Source organism: Prunus persica, chromosome G1, assembly GCF_000346465.2.
Source record: "Prunus persica cultivar Lovell chromosome G1, Prunus_persica_NCBIv2, whole genome shotgun sequence".
In the NCBI taxonomy this organism is placed as follows: domain Eukaryota; kingdom Viridiplantae; phylum Streptophyta; class Magnoliopsida; order Rosales; family Rosaceae; genus Prunus; species Prunus persica.
Window position 1 is genome coordinate 25,505,443 of NC_034009.1, and position 13,620 is coordinate 25,519,062.

Here is a 13,620-nt window from a genome sequence, read left to right on the forward strand (position 1 = left end):
CCTCCTAGCAATTAGCCTTTCCTGCTGTAAATTGGATTTCCAGCTGTAAATCAGATTGTATTCATGTCTATATTATTTCCTACATTAAGTAGATATCCTGTACTAGTATAAATATGGGCTTTGTGTAATATGTTAAATACAAGGAAATATATTCTCTACATGGTATCAGCCTAACCTAGGGTTTTCTCCCTCTCCCTTTTTCGATCCTCTTCTTCTTTAGGTCCACCTCATGGCTTCGTCTGAATCCACCATCTCCCTCCCAAGCCCCAACTCTTCTCATTTTATCAAGCTTATTGACTCAAACTATCTTCTTTGGCTCCGCCAACTCAACCCTTTTTAGTCGGTCATGACCTCTGGAAATTTATCGATGACACTCATAAACAACCTTCTGCCCACACATCCACCTTTACCACCAAAACACCCACAACCACCACCACCACCACCACTCTTACCCAAACCAATCCCGGCCATGCTCAGTGGTACCAAAAGACCAACTCATTGTTAGCTACATCACCAGTACACTCTCTGAGTCCATTCTCTCTCTCACTGTCGGTTGCACCTCTGCCCAGGATTTCTGGGAATGTCTCCAACGCCACTTCTCTCAATCTAGTATGGCCAGTGAATCTGCTCTTTGTTTTCAACTCATGGATTTGCAAAAAGGCTCTCAACCCATTGATGCTTACCTTCGTCATGCTAAGTCCCTTGCCGATTCACTAGCTGCCATTAATGAACCAGTCTCCCCAAAAGAACTTGTCACTGCTGTGCTTCGGGGTTTAGGACCCGATTACAAAATGCTCATCACGACAATTCTCAATTTTCCTCCACTTCCTGACTTTGCTGATCTTCGTGCTCATTTGTTAGCTTTTGACACACAGGCTCCTCGAATCTCTCCTGATCAAAACACAGCGCTAATGGCCACCCAATCATCTCCTAACACCACTGGTCATACTTCCTTCCTTTCTCACCGTGGTGGTGGCTCTTCCAGCAACAGGCGCGGTGGCTGGCGCAGTCGCGGTCGTGGTGGCTGGCTCAACTTCTCATCTGCCTGGAGCAACTCGTGGAATGGCTTCCAGCAGCCCCAATGGCCTAATCAACCGTGGCCTTCTTTTGCTCCAACTTTTGGATCTCAAAGCAACTGGCCTTTCTTTCAGCCTCCTTGGGCCCAATCTGCCGCTTCTAGCAAACACTCTGCTCGACCCAACTCAGCTCTGGTGTCTTGGGACCCGCTTGATGCACCACCTGCAATACCAATCAACATACTACTACAACATGTCCACATCTCTACAATGGCCCAGAATCCTTTCATTCCTTTGCTGGGGCTCGATTCATGCAGCCACCTGACTTTACTTGGTACCCTGACACAGGTGCCACTCATCACATGACTGGTAGTCCTTTTAATCTACAAAATCACTAGCCATATCAGGGTAATAATTCTCCATATCAGGGTTATAATTCTGTATTTCTTGGTAATGGAGATTCTCTCTCTATCTCTCATACTGGCTTTCTTTCTCTTCCTTTAGGTTCTAACAAATTTCCTTTTCAATTCCATCTCTTCGTACTAATCTCCTTTATGTTGCCTGTTTTACTCGTGATAATTTAGTTTTCTTTGTCTTTACTCCTGACTTTTATCAAATCTATGACTTATGTACTAGTTCGTTACTCTTTCAGGGCCCTTCTAAAGATGGTCTTTATCCACTTTCCCTCTCATCTCACTCATCCACAGTCCCCCATGCCCTTACCACTGTGCACTCTCCTACTTGGTATCGTCGCCTTGGTTGTCCATCCCATCTTGTGCTATCTCATTTAGCTTCATCTCTAGGCTTTAAAGTTTCTCATTCTTTCTGTAAGGATTGTGCAATCCACCAAACTGTCATTTCTTAGTAATAAAACCTTTGCCCCATCTCCCTTTTATTTAATTCACTCTGATGTATGGATGTCCCCAGTCATTTCTGTCACTGGTTATCACTATTATGTCTTGTTTACAGATGACTTTTCTCGTTACTCCTGGATCTATCCTATGCACCGTAAAAATGAGGTCTTTTCTCACTTTCAAACCTTTCTTGCCATGGTTAAAAATCAATTTCACACCACTATACAAATTCTTCAAAGTGACAATGGCACTGAATATGTTAATAATGCTTTCGCTGATCTTTGCAGTTAACTAGGCATCCATTAACGTTTCTCATGTCCCCACACTCCCCAACAAAATGGCCTAACTGAACGTAAACACAGACACATTGCCACCATGATCCGTACCCTCCTTACCACTTCTCACACTCCCCACAATCTCTGGGTCGAAGCTGCCCTCACTGCTATCCATCTAAACCTCCTACCTACTCCTAATCTTCAATGGGACACTCCATACAATTGTCTCTTCCAACATCCTCCTTCCTACTCTCATCTCCGAGTGTTTGGGTGTTCTTATTTCCCATACCTTGGACCATATACCAAAAATAAACTCACCAACTGCATTCTTGAATGTGTTTTCCTTGGATACAATTCTCACCACAAAGGTTACCGTTGTTTACATCCCTCCACGGGTTGTGTTTACACGTCTCGTCATGTTTTATTTAACGAAATGCATTTTCCATTTGAGCATTTGCAGGTATCATCTTCTTCAGAGTATGTGGATATTGAGTTCCACCCAGTTTTGCCCTCCTCCGCACATGTGCCCACATCAATTACTCCTGCCGCAGACTCAGACTCAGACTCGCAACCTCACAGCATCTCCCTAGTGAGCACCTTTCCAGCTGCTGTAGTCTCAAGCCATGACCCTGCCAAACCCTCGAGTCCACTCAACGACACTGCTTCTGCTTTATCCTAGCCTCTGTTCCAAACTTATTCCCGACGCCCTCACATACAGCTCTCTCCGCTTGCACCTGCCCAGGTTCCAGCAGCTCCAAACCCCAGTTCTAGCAGCTCCGACTCCCTGGTTCCAGCAGCTCAACCTCCTTGGTTCCAGCAGCTATGAACCCCCTCGTTACAGCAGCTCCAAACCCCCAAGTTTCAAAAGCTCTGTAATCTCCTGCACCTGCTCCACACATGCTCACCGGCCTACAGGATGGCATTCAAAAGCCCAAAGCTCCGTATCCCCTTCCCCGTGCCTTATTAACTGTTGTTGAGTATATTGAACATACTTGTTTTTCACATGCCACTAAGCATCCTGAATGGCGTGATGCCATGACTGAAGAGATCAATGTACTTCTCAAAAATCATACATGGTCTTTGGTTCCTTCTTCTCCGTCTCAGAACTTGGTTGGTTGCAAGTGGGTTTTTCGGATTAAGCGTCACTCTGACGACTCCATTAAATGCCACAAAGCTCTTCTAGTTGCCAAGGGTTTTCATCAACGTCTGGGCATAGACTACGCTGAAACCTTCAGTCCTGTTGTCAAGCCTGCCACCATTCGCACTGTTCTTAGTCTTGCAGTTTCTCGTGGTTGGTCTCTTCGTCAACTTGACGTAAAAAAATGCCTTTCTCCATGGGTTTCTTCAAGAAGATGTCTACATGGCTCAACCCCCTGGTTTTATTGATCTCATTCGTCCTTCTTATGTTTGCAAGCTTCACAAAGCAATCTATGGCCTCAAACAAGCACCTCGTGCTTGGTTCCATCGCATCAATACTTTCCTTCTCTCTATGGGCTTTGCACTGAGCCAAGCTGACACTTCCTTATTTATTTTTCAACAGGCGTCCCATACCATATTTCTCCTTCTATATGTCGACGACATCGTGGTAACTGGCAGTGATTCCACTCACCTCCAATAATTCATCTTTCTTTTAGGTGGCCACTTTGACATCAAAGACCTTGGTCCACTTTGCTTTTTCTTGGGTTTACAGGTTCTTCATAAGGATGACACTCTGCACATCAATCAACTCAAATATTCACATGATCTTTTAAAGAAAGCCAATCTTCTCAACTCCAAACCCGCATATACTCTATTGGCTGCCAAGGTTCTCCTCTCTGTCTCTGATGGTGCTCTCATCTCCAACCCAACCGATTATCGCAAGCTTGTTGGCAGTTTATAGTATCTCACTCTTACTCACCTTGACATATCTTTTGCCGTCAACACTGTTGCTTATTTCATGAGTGCTCTTCGCACCACTCACCTTGTTGCCGCCAAACGGATACTTAGGTACATCAAGGGCACTATTGATCTCGGCCTCACCTTTACTCCTTAAACTGTCGTTGCTCGCCTCTCCGCCTATTCTGATGCAGATTGGGCTGGGTGCCCCGACTCTCATCGGTTCACCATTGGATATGTGATTACTCTTGGAACTAATCTCATCTTATGGTGTTCCAAGAAGCAACCCATATTCTCGCGCTCTAGTATAGAGTCGGAATATCATGCCCTCTGTCATGCTTGTGCCGAAACCACTTGGCTATGCTCCCTTCTTCATGAATTGGGTGTACGTCTTAGGTTCCCGGTCCAACTCTTTTGTGACAATCTCAGCACCACGTGCATGGCTGCCAATCCAGTTTTCTATGCTCGCACACGTCACATTGAGTTGGACTATCACTTTGTTCGTGAAAAGGTGGCTCTTGGAAGTCATCAAATCTGCTTTGTTCCTTCTGTCGACCAACCTGCGGACCTGTTCACCAAAGCCCTTCACAAGCCACGCCATCAGTGTATGTCTTCCAAACTTGTGCATCCTGTGACGCCCAGTTTGCAGGGGGGTGTTAACGCAGCCTTTCTTTCTTAGCCTACATGGAAGTCAACTTTACAATCTCCTCCTAGCAATTAGCCTTTCCTGCTGTAAATTGGATTTTCAGCTGTAAATCAGATTGTATTCATGTCTCTATTATTTCCTACCTTAAGTAGATATCCTGTACTAATATAAATAGGGGCTTTGTGTAATATGTTAAATACAAGGAAATATATTCTCTACACTTGGATGTCTAGGTGCTGCTCGCTTTGGAGCTATGCAGGCATTTCCTATTGCATGGGATCAATTGCCTCAGTTTACTTCCAAAAAGAATTACAGGGAATCTGAAGTAAGAAGGGCAGAAAGTCTTGCCAATGCTTATGAATTTATAAGGTACTAACATATATATCTTCCTAAATTTCTTATTGAAACTGAGGCACACAAAATTTTGTAACTTTTATTTGTTCTTTAACAAGGCATAGTCTATATATAATCCAGTGGTATGAAAGATGGATATCAAACTTAATGTGGAGAAAGAGGGGTGCAACTCTCAGGGGGTCAAAAGCATAGAATAGCACTTGCTTGAGCGATACTCAAGAACCCGAGAATGCTCCTATTAGATGAAGCAACCAGTGCTCTCGATAGCGTATTGGAGACTCTAGTCTAGGAAGCGCTTGACAAGATGATGGTTGGTAGAACATGTGTAGTGGTAGCTCATCGGCTGTCCACGATACAAGGGGCAGACTCCATTTCTGTGATAGAGAATGAAAAGGTTGTGGAACAAGGTTCACACAATGAGCTACTTGCCATTGGACGTGGAGGAGCATATTTATTCAGCTTCAAAACAGCCACTCTGCTTAACAGCTGAGTTTTTACTCCACTCAGAAATGGCAATGGCACAGTAGATAGATTTAATATGTAACGCTTTAAGGAAGGAATGTTATGTTTCAATAAGAAGTAAGGGGGCATGACCAACCTGAAAAGGTTGAAACAAACGACCTGTCGTTGGACAACATGTTTATATATTGTTTTGATGATGCCTTTTCATTTTTTAAGTCAGCAAAACTCCTTGGGGATGAGCCTGAAAATATACAAGCAGATGCTAGCAAAATCTAAGATGCGTTTTTTTTTTTTTTGCACCAAAATCTAAGATGCGTTTTTTTTTTTTTTGCACCAAAATCTGAGATGCGTTTTTTTTAGCCAATCATTAACTCAAAATGTGTTCAAGGACAAGGGGCATACTTCCAACAGCACAATCTAGTAAGTTTGGCTCAGAGTTGATGATGAAACTTAAAGAATCAAAATTGAGTTCAACATAATCTACTCACACGTGTCAAATTAATATGCATCTCAAAGATTCACCCAGGCCGGTTGATGACCCATGTTTGAAGAATTTTCCTTTGACTTTTTGGCCTGACATGTTTGAAGAATTAAAAAAACTAAGAAAAGACAAAAAGATTTTGTCTTGTTATATTTCCTAATGTTGCATGAAGGCAAGAGGAATGCCAAGAAAACCAGAAACATAGTTGGAATTTATGGAAACCAACATTTCGACAAGTCCTAAGTAATCAAACAAAATGCCGATTTATTCTAAAATGTGCATTAAGTTATTAGCTATATATGATCCATTTGGTATCAGTGAAGTTGAAAATGTCATAAAATACAAGAAGGGAAGGCCACCTCTAGTAAGTTATCTTATCTCTTAACCATGGTTTTTTTGTTTTTTGTTTTTGGGTTACTAACTAAGCCAGCGACTAAGCTATCTCATCTCTTAAACAATGTGAATTTTATTTCTATTAATTTGCAAGTGATTGGTGTGATTTGTATTCTGTAGCTTGTAAGATGGGGAAGAAGGGAGGGCTTTTCAAGTATGCAGATGGTGTGGACAAGTTGCTGATGGTGTTTGGGACTTTGGGCAGCATTGGAGATGGGTTGATGACACCTCTTACAATGCTTGTTCTCAGCCGTGTGATCAATGAATATGGAGGTGGAGAAGGCACTCTTACTTTCTCCAATGCCATTGTGGACAAGGTTAATTTGCTAGTTTTATCAAACTGTCCTGTCCTCAGACTAAGAATTTTGGTTGGTTTATATATTTCCATTTTATATGGCCAAGGCTAACAAAGTGCCAACTCGTTTTCTTTGATTCACAGTACTCACTCAGGCTGCTCATTGTTGCAATTGGAGTTGGAGTATCTGCTTTCATTGGTATTATGTCAACTTTAAATTTCTATGTTTGTTTCTCTTTCAGGGGTTGTTTGGTGCTTCGGTTTCTTTAGTCTCTACAAACATGATAGGCTTCTAGAGCTCTGAACCTGCAACACTGGGTTTTCTGGTTTTAGAGTTGTCAAATCATCTTGAGTGAACATAATCTGCAGACTATATAGTATATACACACTTGAGTGAACATAAGCTGAAGAACCACGTACCATTTCCAATGATGCATATTATATATACTTGTCAACATTGGTAACTTGCAGAAGGAATTTGTTGGACCAGAACTGCTGAGAGACAGACATCTCGGATGAGAATGGAATACTTAAAGTCAGTCCTCAGGCAAGAAGTTGCCTTCTTTGACAGTCAAGCTAATTCTTCCATGACCTTCCAAGTCATTTCTACTATCTCGTCTGATGCCCATTTAATCCAAGACACAATAGCTGAAAAGGTTTTCAATTGCCCTTGGCATGCCTTGTTCTTCTTCTTTCTTCTTCATACTGTAAACATGTATTGATCACCTGTATTTCTCCTTTTATGTAGATGCCAAACTGCCTGGCTCACCTCTCATCATTCCTCTTCTGCTTTCCTGTTGCCTTCGTGCTTTCTTGGCGGCTGGCACTGGCTGCTCTTCCGTTCTCCCTCATGTTTTTGATTCCTGGAATTGTATTTGGGAAGGTGCTCAAGGACTTGGGAGCTGAGACAAACGGTGCCTATAGGGTTGCTGGAGGGATTGCGGAACAAGCAATCTCATCAATCCGTACAGTTTATTCGTATGTTGGGGAAAATCAAACACTAAAAAAGTTCAGCATTGCTCTTGAAAAAAGTACAGAGCTCGGCATAAAACAAGGTTTCACAAAGGGACTTCTCATAGGGAGCATGGGAATGATTTATGCTGTTTGGGCTTTTCAGGCTTGGGTTGGTAGCAAACTTGTTACTGAGAGAGGAGAAAAAGGTGGTCTTGTTTTTATTTCTGGAATCTGTGTAATTCTGGGAGGATTGTAAGTTACTTTTCTTTATACTTCTTTTCTATATGCAACCACATGTCTATCACTTCAGGTATATAAACATATCAGAATGTATCAATATATGCATACGTGTTTGAACTTATGTATGTAATTTTATATGAACTGCATTCAATTACCTTGATGTTTCTTGTGTGTTATAAGACTCTTGTAAGAACTGATACGCCTCTCTTTCCCTAGGAATCTCCTCTCTTTTTTTCCCCTCATTTGTCTCAACTAACGGCTTCAATCTCGTATTTTCAGGGCCATTATGAATGCGCTTCCAAATCTCTCTTTTATCACCCAGGCTACTGATGCTGCTGCCAGAATATTTGAAATGATTGACCGCATTCCTGCTATTGACTCTGAAGATGAAAGGGGAAAAGTTTTAGCATATGTGAAGGGCGATATCGAATTTAGAAAGGTTAATTTCTGCTATCCATCAAGACCTGATACCCCAGTTCTTCAAGGACTCAACCTTAAAGTCCAAGCTGGTAAGATGGTGGGTCTTGTTGGAGGCAGTGGTTCTGGAAAGTCAACAATCATTTCTTTACTTGAAAGATTTTATGATCCAGTAAAAGGAGATATTCTCCTTGACGGATACAAGTTAAATAAATTTCAGCTGCAATGGTTGAGATCCCAGATGGGACTGGTCAATCAAGAGCCAATTCTCTTTGCAACATCCATAAAAGAGAATATTTTATTTGGAAAGGAAGGAGCTTCAATGGAACTTGTAATAAGTGCAGCTAAGGCTGCAAATGCACATGACTTCATTGTCAAACTCCCCCTAGGATTTGACACTCAAGTATGCCACAATATTATAATCATTCCAAGTTTCAAGCAAAACTAATTATTCAATGTATTCATGGCTATATTTGAGTTGAAGTTTTTTACCTCTTACTTCAGGTTGGGCAATTTGGAGTTCAATTGTCTGGAGGACAAAAGCAAAGGATTTCTATAGCAAGAGCAATAATCAGAGACCCAAAAATTCTTTTGCTTGATGAAGCCACAAGTGCTTTGGATGCGCAATCTGAAAAAGTTGTGCAAGAAGCCTTGGACCAAGCTTCACAAGGAAGAACAACAATTGTCATAGCTCACCGCCTCACCACAATCCGCAAGGCTGATTTGATAGTGGTTCTTCAATCAGGTAGAGTGGTGGAAATGGGATCTCATGAGGACTTGGTCCACAAGAACGATGGAGAAGGTGGAGCATACAGTAAAATGCTGCAATTGCAGCAACAAGCAATGCGGAATGGTCCTGACATTTCCTATCATCCAGAGGATATTATAATCAAGCATCCACGAACTCCACATACACCAAATAGTGTGAGATCAAGCTTGCAAAACAGCCCTGCACTGAGGAGTGCGAGATCAAGCTGGCAAAACAGCCCGGTACCAAGGAATGTAAGATCAAGCTGGCAAAACAGCCCGGCATATCCAATCACCCCAATATTTTCCATCAGCATTACAAACTCCTTTCAAGCAGGCCAGTATGATGAATTTGACGATGAAATGTCACAAGACAGCTCTTATCCTTCCTCTTCTACTTGGCGTTTATTTAAAATGAATGCACCTGAGTGGAAGCAAGCAATACTAGGGTGTCTAGGGGCTGCTGGCTTTGGATCTATTCAGCCAGTTCATGCCTATTGCTTAGGAACAGTTGTAGCAGTTTACTTCCAAACAAACAATTCCACCATCAAATCAGAAACCAGATTCTACTGCTACATCTTCTTAAGCCTAGCAGTTTTCAGCTTCATTGCTAATCTCCTCCAACATTACAATTTTGCAGTTATGGGAGAGCGTTTATCCAAAAGGGTTCGAATAAAAATGCTCGAAAAAATTCTCACCTTTGAGATAGGGTGGTTTGATCAGGATGAAAACACAAGTGCTGCCATCTGTGCACGGCTAACCACTGAAGCAAACATGGTTAGATCCCTCACTGCAGATCGTATATCATTGTTGGTTCAGGTCTTTTTCAGTGCCTCCATAGCTTTTGTGATTGGACTGATAGTAACATGGAGGATAGCCATTGTAATGATTGCAATACAACCTTTGCTCATAGGAAGCTTCTATTCAAGGAGTGTTCTAATGAAGAGTATGTCTATAAAAGCACAGAAAGCACAGGCTGAGGGTAGCCAACTAGCTAGTGAAGCTGCTTTCAACCACAGAACTATCACTGCATTTTCCTCTCAGAATAGGATATTAAATCTGTTTGGAGATGCAATGAGAGGGCCTAGGAAGGAGAACATCAAACAGTCATGGATTTCAGGTTTTGGTCTGTTCAGCTCCCAATTCTTGACAACAGCTGCAATAGCCTTGACTTATTGGTATGGGGGGAGGCTAATGAATCAAAATTTAGTAACGGCGAAACACCTGTTTCAAGTTTTCTTCATCTTAATGAGCACTGGTAAAAACATTGCAGATGCAGGAAGCATGACTTCTGATCTAGCGAGAGGGGGGAGAGCCATCAAATCAATATTCTCCATCCTAGGCAGAGAGAGTGAAATTTCATCAGAAGAGCTTGAAGGGATAAAAAAGACTTTCAAGGGTCACATAGAACTAAAGAATGTTGTATTTGCTTACCCAGTCAGGCCTGACCAGATGATCTTCAAGGGCCTGAATCTCAAGATAGAAGCTGGAAAAACAATGGCACTAGTGGGACAGAGTGGTTCTGGAAAATCCACTGTCATTGGCTTGATTGAAAGATTTTATGACCCACTAAATGGATCAGTATCCATAGATGGATGTGACATCAAGCTCTATAATTTGAGAAAGTTGAGGTCACAAATAGCTTTAGTAAGCCAGGAGCCTACTCTTTTTGGAGGAACCATCCATGAAAACATAGTCTATGGTAAAGAAAATGCAACAGTAGCTGAAGTAAGAAAGGCAGCAAAGCTTGCCAATGCTCATGAATTTATAAGGTACGGCTACATTTTTCTCCACATTAACATTTAAATTGTTGATCCTAATGCAAAATGCTTTTTTTTATAAATTTTTATTTTATTTTATGTTGCAGCTCTATGGAAGAGGGATATGAGACTTACTGTGGAGAAAGAGGAGTTCAACTATCAGGAGGGCAGAAGCAGAGGATAGCACTTGCACGAGCGATGCTAAAGAACCCAACAATCCTTCTGCTGGATGAAGCAACCAGTGCACTTGATAGTGTGTCAGAGAATTTAGTCCAGGAAGCACTGGAGAAGATGATGGTTGGCAGAACATGTGTTGTTGTAGCTCACAGGTTGTCAACTATACAAAAAGCAGACTCCATTGCTGTGATAGTGAATGGGAAAGTAGCAGAAAAAGGATCACACCATGAGCTACTTGCTATCGGACATGGCGGTGCCTACCATTCTCTGATAAAACTGCAAATCAATCAGTCTCCATACCATTTGTCCATGCAGGTGTAAGGTGAGGACAGTCCATGTAATTCCTGCAGGGGAAGTTTTTGGTAAAGCAGTAGAAATTGACCCCAAAAAAAGAAAACAAAAAAGAAAAAGGCATATATATGGAGCTGCATGAAAACGTAGAATCCCATAGCTTTCAAGTTCAACGTGAAGGCTGGGAAACTTCCATGATTATTAAACAAAGTTTTCCTGAATTGATGAAACACAATAAGGTTGATGATGTCGTCATGTTTTGTTCTCTGCAAATTCTCACAATCAACATTTTGTCTTGACTACTAACAAATTGTTTCTGCAATCAATTTTTCCAGTCAAACTACAGGTTCAATATTTCACTAAAAATAATTGTTTCAATGCTCATTTGCTTTTCCTCGGATCTATAGGCACATAATTTAACAAGTAAAAATGCATGGCTGCTTAAATATATAAACCAAAAACATAAGGCACATAAACGGCGCATATGTTAACTTTAAAACGTAAAATGACAAAGTATCTATGATAATTCATTGATAAACGCGAATTCTTAGTTAGATGCAGAGATGGGAATAATTGTGAAAATGTATACTGAAATCAGTAAAGGTACAAGATATTTTGCTATGATAGTGGATTAAGCATCATTTGAACCATAAAATTTGGGCAACGTGACAAAACGTCCGCTAGACCAAAGCAGAAACTAAAGCAAACCAACTTCAAAAGCCCCAGAAAAGAAGGGGACAAACTACAAAAGCCATCAAACAGGAGGAAGCTAGCCAGAATTAGGAGATATAAGAGCAACTCCAGGGAGGAGCCCAAGCCCGAGGCTGGGGGGAGGCCAAGCAAAAAATCCAATTCCAGCAGGTCACTTTTGCCTGGGCTGGATGCGGGACACACGAAGACGGGCTGGCACGAAGGCAGGTCTTGTCCGACTTGTAGCCCGAGAGGGGAGGATGACGTCGGCGTGTGCTGACGTCAACCCTGCGCTCCACCAACAGCTAGAAGACATGTGTCGTCGTCTGGGCGCTCCGATCGACTGCTCTCCAATCCAACGGTTGTGCTTTTTTTTGCTATAAAATTATGAAAAAAAATTCGAAATTTTTTTTAAAAAATACCAAAAAATTCTTGAAACTTTTTTTTTCTTCTAGAAATACCTACCAATACTCTTTACTTTCAACATCAAATCCTCATATATTTTCTTCTATTTCTACTATTATTCACTTTTTACCCAACATTTTTTCACTTTTAAATTGTATTTTTATTTATCATCTTATCCGAAAATTTTATCCAATTGAGATATGAATTTTTATAATAAATATTGACATGTACGAACCTAAAAATCTTATCCGAAAATATTATCCAAATTAATTGTTTAGGTAAACAAATTTGTGAAAAAAAACAAAAAAAATGAATAGTATTTTTCATTTGCCATGACAATGGGTGGAAACACACATTGCTTTTTGCAAGGGCAGTCACTATTTACATGAATAGTAGCTGCCCTAGTCCCCCCTTTGCCATGGCAAAGGGCAAATAGGTGGAGTTGCTCTAGGACGCCATTCATGAGTCACAGGAATTCTTTGTTTTTCTTCTATATTTCCCAATGTTGCAAGGAGGCAAAAGGCAAAGCCAAAAAAACAAGAAACACAGAAGCTGGACTTATGAAGACATTTCTACACCAGTCTCATGTAATCAACAAAATGCCAATTTATTCTGAAACGAGTATTAACTATATGCAAAGACTTACCCACTACCTATTGGTGTAGTGATACTTATCTTCCCAATGTTAGAAGAGGTCCCAAGTTCCAATCCGCCCTTCCTAAATGATCAAAAGAAAAACTATAAGCAAAGATTTTAGTCCGAAACTGAATGATTACTTTTAAAAATATGACATTATATGCGGACTCAGCAATTCATTTAAGGACAAAAATATATATAAGGTGCAGTGGAACTTAATCAACAAGAAAAAAATATGTAGACTACAATAGAAAACTAGAGTCTGACATGGATTACAATCTCCAAGTATAAATTAGGGGTGGGCACGGTTCGGTTTGGACCGATTTTTGCCTCAAATTAGAACCGATCCGGTACTATTCATCCGGTTTGGTTCGGTTCGGTTTTAATAAAAAAATTTCAAAAACTGTCGGTTCGGTTTGAATCGATTTCGGTCCGATTCGATTTTGAACCGGATTATAAAAATTATTTTTTAATACAATTCTCAACTGAAATATTATTTTTTTTACTTGAAAATTAACAAATTATTCAATTTCATATAAAAAATAAATATTAAAGTGAGAAAAGAGAGATATTTTGACATTGAACTTGGATAAATATTAAGTTTTTTTTAGTGAAATTAAAAATATAGCATTAAATATAAATATATATTGAA

The 13,620-nt window shown here is 40.7% G+C and overlaps 2 protein-coding genes across 2 annotated transcripts; both read left to right on the forward strand.

The window, feature by feature from the left end:
• Positions 3,043–4,024, forward strand: LOC109946981 (uncharacterized mitochondrial protein AtMg00820-like). The gene is made up of 2 exons (XM_020556112.1): positions 3,043–3,459; positions 3,836–4,024. The coding sequence occupies exons 1-2, from the start codon at positions 3,043–3,045 to the stop codon at positions 4,022–4,024; spliced, it is 606 nt and encodes a 201-aa protein (XP_020411701.1).
• Positions 6,298–11,391, forward strand: LOC18792715 (putative multidrug resistance protein). Its single transcript, XM_020561865.1, has 7 exons — positions 6,298–6,673; positions 6,796–6,850; positions 7,123–7,307; positions 7,400–7,857; positions 8,125–8,665; positions 8,767–10,781; positions 10,877–11,391. Exons 1-7 carry the CDS (start codon positions 6,485–6,487, stop codon positions 11,265–11,267), a joined length of 3,834 nt encoding a protein of 1,277 aa, XP_020417454.1. The 5' UTR covers positions 6,298–6,484; the 3' UTR covers positions 11,268–11,391.

Bases quoted from the DNA above. Each gene is read 5' to 3' on its own strand.
- LOC18792715 (XM_020561865.1), top strand. From the start codon at position 6,485: ATGGGGAAGAAGGGAGGGCTTTTCAAGTATGCAGATGGTGTGGACAAG. The intron at 6,674-6,795 runs GTTAATTTGCTA...TTTGATTCACAG, and splicing joins CCAATGCCATTGTGGACAAG to TACTCACTCAGGCTGCTCAT. The intron at 6,851-7,122 runs GTATTATGTCAA...GGTAACTTGCAG, and splicing joins TGGAGTATCTGCTTTCATTG to AAGGAATTTGTTGGACCAGA.
- LOC109946981 (XM_020556112.1), top strand. From the start codon at position 3,043: ATGCTCACCGGCCTACAGGATGGCATTCAAAAGCCCAAAGCTCCGTAT. The intron at 3,460-3,835 runs GTAAAAAAATGC...TTGGGTTTACAG, and splicing joins GGTCTCTTCGTCAACTTGAC to GTTCTTCATAAGGATGACAC.